The 14,846-nt window shown below is 37.9% G+C and overlaps 2 protein-coding genes across 2 annotated transcripts; one reads left to right on the forward strand and one right to left on the reverse strand.

Moving 5' to 3' along the window:
- Positions 1–754: 754 nt before the first annotated feature.
- VHP2;2 (Inorganic H pyrophosphatase family protein) lies at positions 755–12,430 on the forward strand. The gene is made up of 15 exons (XM_023692247.2): positions 755–1,026; positions 1,649–2,019; positions 4,846–5,049; positions 5,993–6,144; positions 6,254–6,401; positions 6,472–6,604; positions 8,021–8,193; positions 9,537–9,657; positions 9,779–9,969; positions 10,144–10,581; positions 10,680–10,844; positions 10,924–11,079; positions 11,156–11,267; positions 11,863–12,082; positions 12,166–12,430. Exons 2-15 carry the CDS (start codon positions 1,927–1,929, stop codon positions 12,263–12,265), a joined length of 2,406 nt encoding a protein of 801 aa, XP_023548015.1. The 5' UTR covers positions 755–1,026; positions 1,649–1,926; the 3' UTR covers positions 12,266–12,430.
- Positions 12,431–13,222: 792 nt separating this feature from the next.
- On the reverse strand, positions 13,223–13,621 carry LOC111807080 (auxin-induced protein X15-like). Its single transcript, XM_023692657.2, has one exon. It carries the CDS (start codon positions 13,619–13,621, stop codon positions 13,223–13,225), a length of 399 nt encoding a protein of 132 aa, XP_023548425.2.
- Positions 13,622–14,846: the final 1,225 nt, after the last annotated feature.

Below are 14,846 nucleotides of genomic sequence, written 5' to 3' on the forward strand. Positions count from 1 at the left end.
AATTTTGTTTGGGTGGAAATTTACTGCAATCAAATTATTATTCAACTCAGGACCCTAAATGATTGCTCGGTGATAAAGGATGTAGGGGAGCAAAGATAGCTATGAGGTTTGTCTAGAAGCAGCCATCCTTGGAAGAGTGCATAATAGCTCACTGATCGAGCGCTCTTGTGCCGAAGATGAACGGTGTTGGATGATGAAAGTTCCACATCGGCTAATTTAGGGAATGATCATGAGTTTATAAGTGATGAATACTAACTCGATTGGTATGAGGCCTTTTGGGGAAGCCCAAAGCAAAGCGATGAGAGCCTATGCTCAAAGTGGACAATATCATACCATTATGGAGAGTCGTGTTCGTCTAACATGATATTAGAGTCATGCCCTAAACTTAGTCGTGTCAATAGATTGGTAAATCCTCAAATATCGAACAAAGAACTCCAAAAGAAAAGTCATGAGAGCTTATGCTCAAAGCAATCTGCCGAGCTTGTGGGATGCAAAAATGCATCGGTAGGGTTCCGCCTTAGAGGGAAGCACTCGCGCGATCAATGGTGACGGAGAATGTCGACTTGAGTAAGGCAAAGATGGGTGAGAATCTAATGGCCGGAGAATCCATTTTTAATTTTTAATTTTTAAAATAATATTTAAATGGAATTAAAAAAATAAGATGGAATAACGGAAAGAATGCGGGAAATGGAAGGGAATTAATTGGCTGGCGGCCGTTAAACAAAGGGGAAATAAATAGGAGGCAAAATTGGGGGAGAAGGGATACCCCACTCATTCTCGTCGTTGACCACACCCCGCAGCGGGGCTCCGTTCTTTGGAATTGGATCAGCCCAATCGCTCTCTATACCTTCCAATCCATTTACACTTATTTGTTTGAGGTTCACAAGGCCGATCACCGCTTCAACAAAGCGTTTACAAGATCAGGTGAAGAGGAAGAAGAAGGAGGAGGTGGTAATCGATCCTCAGACTTGCATTACTTCAAGCTGCATCGTTAGTCCTTAAAGCATTTTGCCTAACTTCATTCAGGTGGTAATCGATCTTCTTCTTTTTTAGCTTCTTACCCTTAGATCTCTGTCTCTGATCCTTGTTCTTGGCTTGGAAGATCGGCTATACATCCGCCCTTTTCTCTCATCTGGTTCGCTTTCTCGTTTCTTCATGGTGTAGATCGTTTAGGGTTTTGATGCGGCTGGGCTTGCATTTCCTTTACATTGCCCCATTTCGTTTGTAGAACGTTGAATGGTGGTCAACTTAAGCCGCCTCATCTTAATATGCACTAGCTTTTGTTTTGGAATTCAATTCTTGTATTGAAAGTTTTCGGCTTTACGAGTCGTACTACCTTGGCCCTAGCTTTTGTTTTCGTAATTCAATTCGCGTTTTTTCGGTTTTACGAGACGTACCACCTTGGCACTAACTCCTTCAGCAGCGATGTGAAGGAGTTAAGTCGATTAGGCTTCAGAATTACGTGTTTTATAACCGCTTTCCATCATTTTTCTACCTTATTCCAGTTTCGGCGAACTCTGTTTTGTTCTTAGTTTTTTCTCCCTTGATAATCTTTTCTAAGAAATTTCCATTTGACCATTCCATCCACATAACCCATACAACGATTTAAGTTTACTTTATTTTGATATTCAATTTTCATCTGTATCAGGAGGCACGGTTGGTTTGAATTACCACACTTCATCTTATTCACTGGAGAACAAAGTGAATGGAAGTAGCTTTTAAGTAGATTTGAAGGTTCTCCAGTCCATGAACAGGGAATTCCTGGCTGTTCTCTTGTAATTGGTGCTTTTGATATTCTAATCTGTGGCTGGTTAGTTAGGAATTTCCAAAATTCAGCGACCAGGATCAGGGGGCGATTTGCCCCAGGGTGGCGAGTTCAACCCTTATCCTATTGCACGGAGGGTAAATTCCTCTCATACCGTGGTCATGGATGATGACATTGAGAGTGCTAGTTTGGGGGTATACCAAGACAGACCAAGGACTTTCCCCGACATGCGTAGTAAAGTCAACACCCCATTGGTAAGTAGCCTATCCCTGTCAATTTTAATTCCATTGTATGTTGATACATTTAGTGCTGGACTGCAAAACGTGATTATCTGACTTGTACTATGTGCTTCTAGTGTGTTCTCTTCTTAATGACATAGCAAGCAATATTATGTAGGTACATGGTTGTTTATCCGCTTAGCATATTACACAACTGAATTTGATTGATGTTATAATTGAATTAAATTGCCTCATCTTATTATGCACTGGTATTGGATTTTAAAGCTTTTAGAACTTTAATTTTATAATTTATTTTACTGCTTTGTTATCTATTTTATTTTCCAGTTTTAGAGTTATCCCTTGGAAGGATTTTGAAGAAGTGTTGGGATTCCAAAAAGGGTTGAAGTTTTGTTGTGGAAACTTGCTGTTAGAATGTTGCTGTTTGTTGTGGAAACTTGCTGTTAGAATGTTAGAATGTTGTGTCTAAACTGAACATTATCTCCAAGTTGGTCCGTGCTTTGCAAGGAAAAGGAGGAAAGTCAGGAACAAGTTCTCTCTCAAGATCAGTCAATTAGAAAATCTTGGGGACATGGCAAGGTTAAAGACTATTTTTTTTTTTTGGAAAGATACTTGGTTGGGAGAGCCCATGTTGTTAGATGGATGAAGGAGAAGCTTTATGTTAAACAGTCCGACTAAGAGTATGAGGAAGTTTAACTAGTTTATTTTGACGCTGATTTGATTGACGCATGAACCATTGGATTTATACTTAGTCTACCATGGGTGAGATGCTTGTAGCATCGAGGTTAGACAAATTCCTAATTTCAAAGGATTGACCGCTTGGACCACTGCTTCTAGAGGTTATAGGATGGAAAAATCAAGTAGGCCTGCTTCATATCACTTCCCTCTTCCAATATTTTTTAGGGTGTTTAAGGGGTTTAGCTCCTTTTAGATTTAGAAATGTTTGGTTAGACGCTTCTTCATTTTTGGGAAATATTAGATGGTAGAATCAAAGTCCTAACGGGTGGGCTGGTTATAGGCTCATGGAAAAACTTAAAAGGGTTGAAGCATCATAATATTCCATGGAACAAGGAGGCTTTCGGGAACGTAGTTGATAAAAAAATGTTCTCACTTATAGCAAAGTGACGTAACCAAGACAGAGGGAGGAGCATGGTCCATGTCATGACACCCATCAAAAGGCTGAAAGAATTTCTTTTAATTTAAGTTGTTGGAAGTGACCCTCAATGAGCAACATACATGAAATAAAAAAAGTAAGCTCAGTTGGCGTAAAGAAGGGGATGAAGACACTTCCTTTTTCACTAATGGACTGTAATGATTAAGAATCAGAATTTCATTTCTATGATTGAAAGCATTGATGGATAGTTTCTCTCCACGGAGTGAAAGATAGGAGAAGTTATTAGGTTCTTTTATAAGCTGTACTCCAAATATGAGGACCTTAGGTTTACGCTTGAAGGGATTTATTAGGATCTTTAGATTCTCAGGGTAGGGTGTTGTTGAAAAGGCCTTTCTAAGAAGAAGAAATTCTTATTGCTATTCATGAAATAGGTAGCCTCAAATCTTTTGGACCTGATGATGACGTGAGAATTTTGTAGAAAATATTGAAACATCCTGAAATTTGATTTAGTAAGGGTGTTCCAGGAGTTCTCTGAAAACAACATTATCACAGGAAAACAAACGAGACAAACATTTGTTTAATCCCAAAGAAGAAGGTTTTCAAAGTTAGTGATCTTCGCTCAATTAGTTTGGTTTCTTCCCTTTACAAAATTATTGCTAAGTCCTTGAGTGGTTGATGAAGGTTCTCTCTTTCACCATAAACGACGGTCAAGAAAGAAAAAGGGGCTTTGTTTTCAAATAAGACCTTGAAAAGCCTTAAGATAAGGTTGATTGGACTTCGTTGATTCAATTATGGACTTGAAAGGCTTTGGTTGTCCGTGGAAGAGATCATAGACGGTCTGTTTCCACGTCGAAAACGCTGATGACACCATTTTTTTGTCCAAATGAGAAGGAGATTTTTAGGAGTTGACCGCTGATTTTGCGGATCTTCTTAAGGAGCGTGTTCGGCTCTAAATTTATCAAAGACTTCGTTGGTTGGCATAAATGTGTATGTGGAGGAGGTTGGGGTTATGGCTTCTTTTGGTTGTCATACTTTGCCCATCAATTACTTGGGATATCCTCTTGGTGAAAACCATCACAAAGATACTTTTGGGATCCTCATTGAAAAAAGTGAAAGCTAAGTTGGAGGGAGGAGCCTTCTTCTTTCAAAAGGGTTTAGGGTCACCCTTGTTCATTACTTAACAACTTGCCTATCCACCATTTTTCTCGCCTCAGGGCTCCAAAGAATGTGACTAAGTCCATGGAAAAGATTATTAGAGATTTCATTTGGAATCGCGGGGTTTACAAGCCAGGTTGCAACTTAGTGAATGGGAGTGGACAGCTTTGCCTATGTCGCTTTGCGGGCTTGAATAAGACTTTTAAGATGGTGAGAAGTCCAGTTGTTGCAGCTTTGTGTGATAGATTAAGAGAAGATAAGTTTACTGAGAAACAAATAATTTGCGGTAGATGTCATCTAACTGATAAAACGTTTGAGTTTATTTTCAGCTGCAAACAATCAAGTTGACATTTGCATTGTCCTTCCTTTTTCTTTCTCAACTCTGGGGCTAATATATTTTTTTGGGCTTTTGTTTATGTATGGTTTCTATTTTGTTCTTCCATTCATCTTCGATTAGGGTTGTACTTCTCATGTTAGTATTCTATATTTTCATTTTCTGTATTATATAATAATTCTCACTTATTTGTGCTTTGAATTTTTGCAAAGATTAAGTATTGACCTTGTCCTTTTTGCAGATATTTCGAATTTTGATGGGGATAAATATTCGTGTTCTCTTAGTACTTCTTCTGTTCGCATTTGGATTAATATTCTACGTTGGAGCAAGAACTTCCCCTATTATTGTGTTTGTCTTCTCGGTTTGCATTGTCAGCTTCTGCTTTTCAATATATCTCACCAAATGGGTGCTCTCGAAAGATGAAGGGCCACCGGAGATGGCTCAGGTACATCTTAGGACTTGTATTTTATAAACTTCTTGGAGCTTTCTGCGAACTTTTTGAGACGTGCTTTATATATCTATATATATATATTTATTTATTTATTTATTTATTTATCATATTTGTCATCGTCATCTTCATCATCATTATTATTGCATACAGATGCATTTTGCTTCAATAATTAGCATGTAGTGTGATATTAGTGGATCAGACTTAGCTTGATTTAGTGACTAAGTTGGTCAGTCTACTGTAGTGCTTTGTTGATGTCTGGTAAAGTTTTTACTACGGCACCAAGAAATTGACCATTCTTTTATGACTAAAGTATTTTGTAACTAATAAGTTACAATTCAAACCAATTGGTCAATCTTCTTGGTAGCTCTTTGGCTATTGGGGATTAGATACCGTGCTTCTCCCCTCATAGTAATTTTTATCCTATTAACAATAATAAAAAAGAAGGAAAGAAAGAAAGCAAGAAAGAAATATGACATTAGAATCAGTCTTGAGGGTCACTGTAGGGGACTCTTCTCTTGAATTGTTACTTTTGGGGTCTTTGATCAACTCCTCGAAAAGTTCATTTTGGAATTTGATTGGAAATATTATTCAGTGCTAAGCATATGATCTCTAATAGTATCATGGAAGCAATTATGAATTCTCTGTTGATTAGGCGTTACTAAAAAGGAGAAATACAAATGGTTGGTGTACTCTGATATCCTATTTACCTTAAAGTTTTTCTCAAGGGATTTATGGGTCTTGTATTCATTTATCTATTCTACATGGTGGCTGCCACTTTTTCTTGTTGTCTGTGATGATGTTTTGTTGCCGACATCCCATTTATCCAGAAAACAATGTGGTCCATGTTACTATGTACCTTCCATTCTATGGAATTTGTCTCCTAGTTAAACCATTGTTCTTGACTTTTCTTTGTTTCTGTCTCTTTCGCTGTTTTTAGATTTCAGAAGCAATACGTGATGGGGCAGAAGGTTTCTTTAGGACGCAGTATAGTACCATCTCTAAAATGGCTATGTTACTTGCAGTAGTGATTCTTTGCATATACTTGTTTCGTAGTACTACTCCTCAACAAGAATCTTCTGGATTAGGGAGGTGGGAAATCTTATACAACTAAATGTAGTCTTAAGCTTTCCTCGTGATCTTTTCTCCTGTGTTTGTTTTTTTTCGGTCAAATATTTTTATTGAACCTTTAATATTGCAGGTCAACAACTGCCTATATTACTGTTGCAGCATTTCTGTTAGGAGCCTTGTGCTCAGGTATTGCAGGGTATGTTGGAATGTGGGTTTCAGTTCGTGCGAATGTCAGGGTCTCTAGTGCTGCCAGACGGTCTGCGAGGGAGGCATTGCAGGTTGCCTTTTCTTCCAGTTAACTATCTGAGATAGTTTTTTGTCCATTACTTACTTGGGAATGTTCTGCAGATCGCTGTTCGGGCTGGTGGTTTTTCTGCCATAGTTGTTGTTGGCATGGCTGTTATTGGTATAGCCATCCTGTATGCTTCCTTTCATGTTTGGTTGGATGTGGGTTCGCCAGGTTCAACCAAGGTTACCGACTGTAAGTGACTCCTTCCTTTGCGTTTTTTTTATTGGAGAACCTAGTACATAATGTTTACACTCCCTTGACTTAGACCTCCCGGAACAGACATCTAAGAAGCATGGACACTCTAGTTTGTGACACGTGTTAGACATTTGGACTCTCTGATACTCATTGAACGTATATTGGACCTTTGTCAGCAAAATAGATGTGTTAGACACACTATGTATAAAGTCAATATACTAATCACCTGACTTCGAATAAATTTTGAGAACGAAATATATCAAATTCATTTTTTAAGCATATAAATGAATAAAAAATGGCTTTGATTTTCTTCTAAAAAATATTTTTTAATAAATGTGTCCTTTTTGTGTCCTGGATTTTTAAAAAATTATGAGTCACCATATCCATGTCTTATCGTATTTGTGCCTTGTTTCTATAACCTGTGCTTCTTAGATGGACATATAAAAATCTACCGTTTCCTTGCTTGGAGTTAGTTGATGCTTGTAATTTGTTATCCTCAGTTTTGCCGTTCATCAATCCTGGTTGTGATCAATGTGGACTGTATTTAAAGTATGATAGGATGTCATGCTTTGGAATAGTTGGGATATATATTTTCATGAGATCATTATCCTAGCTGTGGAGTAAGAACTTTTGCAACTTGTCTAGATTAATTATGCTTGTGTTGATTTCTTGCTTTCAGTGCATCTAACTTTAGTTAGACTATAAATATATACTGGCATCAGAACGCTGACATTCAAAACCATGTGTGCCAAAAAAAGATTTTTTTTTTTTTTTTTTTTTTTTTTTTTTTTTTTTTTTTTTTTTCTGATGTACTTATCAGAATATTATAGTAAGACACTTGATATGATGCAGAAGAAGCCTTCTGACCTTGCTATTGAGTTGGTGCACTTTATTTAAAAAAAATAGAAGAGAATTGGGAAAACCTATCGTTCTTTGCAATCCATTATGTGATTCTTTATAAAGGGGGCTCAATGTTTCTTGAAAGGTGGACAGCTTGGAAAAGAACTATATACTTCAAATGCCACATGGAAATGGTTAGGGTGGCATATGGAGAGCTGTTGGGATGAATACAGTTAAAACTTTTTTATGGGATATGTGGTTAGAAAGAAATGAGAGAATATAAAATGCTGAGGATAGATAGATATTAGTATGAGGCTTTTCCTGGCCAAATTTCTATAGTAATCTTGGTGTCTACTTTCTAAAATCTTCCGTAATTACACATCAGTTGGAAATTAATGCTAGATGAGGTGGTTTCCTATAGACCCCTTAGAGGCATTCAGTGCTGGGTAGTTTGTCTTATAACTCTTCACCAACCAATGAAATGTGCATCTTTTTCCTTCAAAATCATGTTGCCTTTTTTAGGTAGCTATTTTATTAGTTTCTTCATTCTGGTGTATGCAATGTATCTTGCAGTGCCTCTTCTCCTTGTGGGTTATGGTTTTGGGGCTTCTTTCGTTGCCCTATTTGCTCAGTTGGGTGGTGGTATCTATACTAAAGCTGCTGATGTTGGAGCAGACCTTGTTGGAAAGGTTGAGCAGGGGATACCAGAAGATGATCCTAGAAATCCTGCTGTTATTGCAGATCTGGTGATTGCTCCTCTCTTCTTGCTTTCCTGATTTAAGAGACTGATTATTTAAGAGCTCCAATTATGTATTATATCCTAGTATTGCTATCTTTAGTATATTGATAGGAATGAAATCTCATTTGTTGCCTTCTTGATTAAAAAGAATGTTTATCAGGCATCTGCAGACTTGTTTTGGTGGCCTATCTGCTCATTTAAGCTTTTCTAATTGCAAGTTTCTTCTTGATGGATTCTTGCTTATCGTGTTCTTATAGATTCTTTTTATTCTTTTTATTCTTCTTTTTAGACGACTTATAATTTGGTACCATAGTTAGATACATAAAATTGACTAACTACGGATCTAGCTGTCTTCCTCTTGTGGGTGGAAACTAGTTAAGGACTTAAGGGTTAAACATGATGTGAAAACGGATATTAGAAAGATATGTGCATATGGACACTTTTTCTTATTTGGATAATAAAATATTATCTACTCAAACAAAAGTTATTACTACTGAACCGTCTTTGTTTGAAGTATCTTCCATCTACGTGGAAATCCTTTATACACTTTGTGAAACTTGCTTAAGAGATTTTTATAAATATTGGATCTCCCCATTGTTTTTATTTGCCGTTTTGAAATGGCCCTTCAATTTGCGTATGCTTTGTTACTAAGCTTTCCCAGATTAAATGCCCTGATACCAATTTGTAAGACATCTCCTTGCAATGAAAATTTCAAGACAAACACTCATGAGAGCCATAATATCGATTGTAGTTTTTGTAAAAAAAAAAAAAAAAGAAAAAAAAAGAAGAGAGATATTGAGAGAACTTTCTTTCTTCCCGTCTCTCCAAAAAAACCCCGGTTGTCGGGCACCTCCAACGGGCAACCTCTCATGCTAAATCTCCCCCCCTTATGCCTGAAATCTTCTCCAGATCTTTCATGGAGGAACTGCCAAGCTCTTTGCATTTTTATAGGGAATTTGGATGGAGAGGAATAATAAAATATTCTCCTAACACCTCTATATGGGTGTGGTAACCAGGCCTTTCCATAATTGTAGTTTTGTCTTGTTCTTTGGTTTGAAGTCCTTTTCTTTTGTTGGGGTCAAATTTTCATTTTTGTTGAGCCTTGTTTTGTGTGCCCTTGTCTATTCTTTCATTTCTCTCAATGAAGCACGGTTTCTTACAAAGAGAAAATGTCTCTTTGTATCTAAATATCTTTGGTTGTCTTTTAATTTTTTAATTTAAATATGTTGCTTAAAGTTTTTGTACCTTTACCCTCTATTATTTGGAGTTTTCTATCTTGTCATGCTTTTCTCATTCATTTTAATATTGCCTTCTGATTTGTTGACTAAAGTGTTTTTGGTTAATCTCCAGGTTGGGGACAATGTGGGTGATTGTGCCGCCCGAGGTGCAGATCTTTTTGAAAGCATTGCTGCTGAAATCATTAGTGCCATGATACTTGGGGGAACAATGGCTCAACGCTGTAAAATTGAAGGTCTTTTAATATATAACTGTTTTTAAGGAATTTTCTAGGCAGTGCTTATGATGATCAGCCTCCTTAGAATGATTGAAGACCCAGTGTGACTGTATTCTTGATATTCTTGATGTTCATGCAGATCCATCTGGTTTCATTTTATTTCCGCTGGTAGTACACTCCTTTGATCTGGTGATTTCATCAATTGGCATTCTCTCTATCCGGAGGGGTACTCGTGAATCTGGTGTGAAGAGTCCGGTAGAGGATCCAATGACTATTCTGCAGAGAGGATATTCTGTCACTATTGTTTTGGCTGTTATAACATTTGGCGTGGTAATGTACATATGCTATTATCTTTAGGATCACTCTGAAGTCATGCAATTGCATTCATGTTCTAAAATTCTTTTTAGAATCTATGCCTTGATTTTAAGCATCAACCATGTAGTACTTATTTCTCGGCAAGTTATTTGTGTTCTAATTCTGCCAGCAATTTTGAACAATTTTCAGTCTACCCGGTGGTTGCTTCATACTGAACAAGCACCTTCTGCATGGTTCAACTTTGCCTTGTGTGGCTTGGTTGGTATTATAACGGCTTACATTTTTGTCTGGATCACCAAATACTACACTGACTACAAGCATGAGCCTGTACGTTCATTAGCACTTTCTAGCTCCACAGGCCATGGGACAAACATAATTGCTGGAGTCAGCTTGGGCCTGGAATCAACAGCACTTCCCGTTCTTGTTATTAGTGTTTCTATTGTTTCAGCTTTCTGGTTGGGTCGCACATCAGGACTTGTGGACGAAGATGGAAATCCAACGGGTGGGCTATTTGGTACTGCTGTAGCAACAATGGGAATGCTCAGCACTGCTGCCTATGTTCTCACAATGGATATGTTTGGGCCAATAGCTGATAATGCTGGTGGAATTGTTGAAATGAGTCAGCAGGTAATGTAGGGCTGAAAGACAATAAATTTGTAAATTGTAAGTTAAATAGTTCAAATGTTTCTTTCTGTTGGTGTTGTTTTAATTCACGTCTGTTGCAGCCAGAAAGCGTTCGGGAGATTACTGATCTTCTTGATGCAGTAGGTAATACAACTAAAGCTACCACAAAAGGTTTTGCCATTGGCTCTGCAGCCCTTGCATCCTTCCTACTTTTTAGTGCTTATATGGATGAGGTAGCTACATTTGCTCATGAACCTTTTAAACAGGTGAGGCATCCAGGCGAGGGTACTTGGTCTTTCTCTACTGGTTCCTTAATGTTAATGTGCTCTCTTTAAATGGATTCAGGTAGATATTGCAATTCCAGAAGTTTTCGTTGGTGGTTTGTTGGGTTCCATGCTTATTTATCTCTTTAGTGCTTGGGCCTGCTCTGCTGTTGGCCGAACAGCCCAAGAGGTTGTAAAGGAAGTTAGAAAACAGTTCCTTGAGAGGCCTGGTATAATGGTAAGTGAAAGGCTTTAATAATTGTATTTTCTTCATAGTATCAGTTTAGCATCTTAATCTGATACGTTATCTTCAGGACTATACGGAGAAACCAGAATATGGACGTTGCGTTGCTATTGTAGCATCAGCATCTCTAAGGGAAATGATTAAACCTGGTGCTTTGGCTATCATTTCTCCCATGGCAGTTGGTGGGTATTTTATTCATATTTTATGCGAAATCCTTCAATTTGTGTTCGCTTGATGCATTTTGCCATGGGGAAAAAATGGAATCAGTTGAACTTGAATAATGTTGGAGTTAATGCAGTATCTAACTTCTTATCTTTTGTATTTATCTGAATCCTATAAAATGACCAACAAATCTTCAAATAATTGCTGATGGCTAGTACAACCATAATTGAAGCCGTGGTTTGTGTTGTGCTCTTGAAAATATCCTTATGGCTTTGCTGTTCTCAACTCTGAATTCAAAGTTTGGATGGTGCAATGTGATCCATAATTTTGAGGATTCTTTCACAATCTGTATGACAATTGTTTGCTTCAGTTGTAAGGGGATTTCATTGTCCACAACGAGGCACTGAATGTTCTGATTAGGATGAATGTTGAAAACCCTTTTGTTGAGCTTCATTGATGCTGTCTATAGAACTTTGTTACCTTATCTGCATTTTGTATTGAACATAACTTGGACATTCAAGGGGTACCATTTGGCACTCTCTGCATCTCTTCCTCTACTTGTCTTGGTTATGTCTTGGAATATGGTTCAAGAAGTTATTCTCATATCAATTGCAGGCTTCCTCTTTAGAATATTGGGACACTACACCGGGCAACCGCTTCTAGGGGCCAAGGTCGTTGCTGCGATGCTGATGTTCGCAACAGTTTCCGGTATTCTCATGGCCCTTTTTCTTAACACAGCAGGGGGTGCCTGGGACAACGCCAAGAAGTATATAGAGACTGGGGTTCTTGGAGGCAAAGGTAGCGATAGTCATAAAGCAGCCGTAACCGGGGACACGTAAGTTCTATCTATGTTTATGGAGTTATAATGTATGATGTTGAGTTAATGAAGATGGTAAACTTGGTTTCTTTTATTCTCAGCGTTGGTGACCCATTCAAGGACACAGCAGGGCCTTCCCTTCACGTTCTGATAAAAATGCTCGCAACCATAACGCTGGTGATGGCCCCGATCTTTCTCTAAAGATTGATTGTGCTTCTGTTTTGTTGGATTGGACTCTTCTCCTACAAATACATATCCTCAAAATACCCTTTTAGGGCGCTTCCCTTCGTCGCTTCTTGTCTTGTAGTCAAACTTCATTTTTGTTTCCATTCTACTATCCAAATAAAACTTATTAGTTTTCTTTTCTATTTGTGTTGTCTTGCTATTTTCTTTTTAGTGTTTTCACATTACTAGTTTTTCAAATAAGAGTTACACATGATCGTAAATCTACTCTTTTTTACTGTTGGCCAATATTCACTTTAGAATCGACTTAGACCATTCATAATGTGTTAATACATTTTTATGTTATTCGAATTGAACCCATGCCAATGAAATTTAGGACGTACATTTTTATGTTATTCGAGCATGAGTTTTGTCGGTAAAAAAGAAATCAAATGGATTCAAGGGGGCTTTCGAGAACGTATCAATAAGCTAGACCTATGCTTCGAGTTGTTTCATGCCATAAATAAACGCGAACACTCAAGAAATCCGTCGGATAGACAGATTCACATCTCTTACAACCAACACAATCTTCTGTTCTTGGAGCTATTTGCTTAGCTTTACGTCCCAAGGTATCATTTCTAATACATCTGTGGGGCAAGCTCGGACACATTGAGTACACTCTATACATGTATCATAAATCTTTATTGAATGTGACATTGGATAAGTGTCAAAACCAAAAAAAGCCCTAGTGATGGAAGTGCAAAGGCCTTTGGTGTTCCCTCCCGTCAAGAATTGGGGCCTCACAATCACTAACCAATATGCTTTTCTCATGTCTTTCTTTGTTCATGGTTCGATATTCTGGTGTCTTAGGCATAGAGGAACCACACCAATCCATCTCGAACCTAGTGGTTATTGAAATAACGAGTTTTTGCCCATTTGAGCATAGTTGTATTGATTAATTGGAGTGATATACAAACTAAAGAAGTGAGCTAGGAATCAGGATAACATGATTTCATTATCAGCAGCAAAATGGTGGTGGTTTGGTTGGACAGAGTTGAGGATATCTTGAAAGACAGAGACATGGCATGGGATCTGAAGAACACCCTGTTGGTGAAACCCAAATTCTTCTTCAGCCTCCCGCAGCAATATCCTAAATGCTTGGTGGGTCAGGTAATGTGTGGGTATTACAAATCTCTTAAGCTCTTCCCCCACGCACACTGCCAGATACCCTTTTGGAACATCCTCCGTTACCAAAGCCCCGCTTGTCTTCAACAACTTATCATTGCCGCCGCCGCCGCCGCTCTTCTCCCCATTTGCTAACCTCTTCCACTTCTTCAGGATTTGTTGAAGCCTCACAATGTCTCTGATTTTGTTCGACTTCTTTCCACAATCCATCGGCTCCTCTCATTGTTTCCTACCATTATTTCCTCCACCCCAATTTATAGTTTCCAATGAATGATTATAATTTGGCTGCTAGATCTTGCTTTCATGATTTCCCATGTGAGAAATTAAAATATTTCAACCTCTGATCAATCACCAATCCAAATCAAATCATGTTCTACACAGATCTCATAACTCCTTACCTGTTTAATATATAAAAACGAAACCAAGACGCTACTAACAAGGAAGTGGAACGTGGATTACCAAAAAAAACAAGCACATCATGGAATCCACATTAAATTCTATGGTCAAAACAAGGTGCCTAATTGAACCCATATTTGCATACTACCCATGTTTCATGCTATGAGCCACTAAATAGTTAATGTCGCATACAAGGGTAACCATGTCACGTGTCACCGTCATGTTTGTTCAAGGTGTGTTGTCCATAGCCGCATTTTCGTGATATGCCAAAATCCTTGCCTTGTACCACTTTATCGCTTTCCTTTACTGTTTTCATGTTGTATAATTTCCTTTGTACTTTTATTAGGAATATGACATTTTGGCAAAATCATGTCTATGTCTGATAAACATGAAATGCGTGCTATAGGGGATGTGACTAGTTGTCAAATTCTCCCTATCTGAAAAGTTATATACTACTTGAACTGTTGTTGCATTTTGCTTGTATACTATATAACACCATTTTCAATCTCTCTCTCAACCTTGCTTTCTAACCCTCTTCTTTCTAAAACTTTCTTCTCAAATCGGGGCTAGAGGCTTGAGCATACGTTGCTCGGCTGTAGGTGACGCGATGCGAAATTGACTTGACTCACTCAATACTGAGAGTGAGTGTTGCACAATTGCCAATTGATTTTATAATGAACTTTACATTCATAATATCTAGAAACCATGATTTTTCTTGAGCTACGTTCAGTATCTACAAGCAGAAATGTTAGTGATTTTTAGCAGCAAGGGTAATTCAGTGGTGCATCTAAACTTTTAAGGGTAATTCAAGGTAGCCACTGGTCAGGACGCCAGCTAAATTTTGAAGGCTACATGTGACAACTTGTAGTTATAGAGTATCATATGGATTCTGACAGATTTCCATATGTTTTGGCGCAATTGGAACCATGAATCTCCTCCACAATGTAAGCTACCTGCTATGCCAACTATATCCATCAAGATAGGAATCAGTTCAGGACAGTAACAAAAGTACAAGAATAACAGGAAAACATTAGATAGA

This window comes from Cucurbita pepo, chromosome 12 (genome assembly GCF_057944985.1).
Source record: "Cucurbita pepo subsp. pepo isolate OVF chromosome 12, ASM5794498v1, whole genome shotgun sequence".
Lineage (NCBI taxonomy): Eukaryota > Viridiplantae > Streptophyta > Magnoliopsida > Cucurbitales > Cucurbitaceae > Cucurbita > Cucurbita pepo.

Excerpts from the sequence above, each read along its gene's own strand:
- LOC111807080 (XM_023692657.2), bottom strand. The coding sequence starts at position 13,621 with ATGGATTGTGGAAAGAAGTCGAACAAAATCAGAGACATTGTGAGGCTT.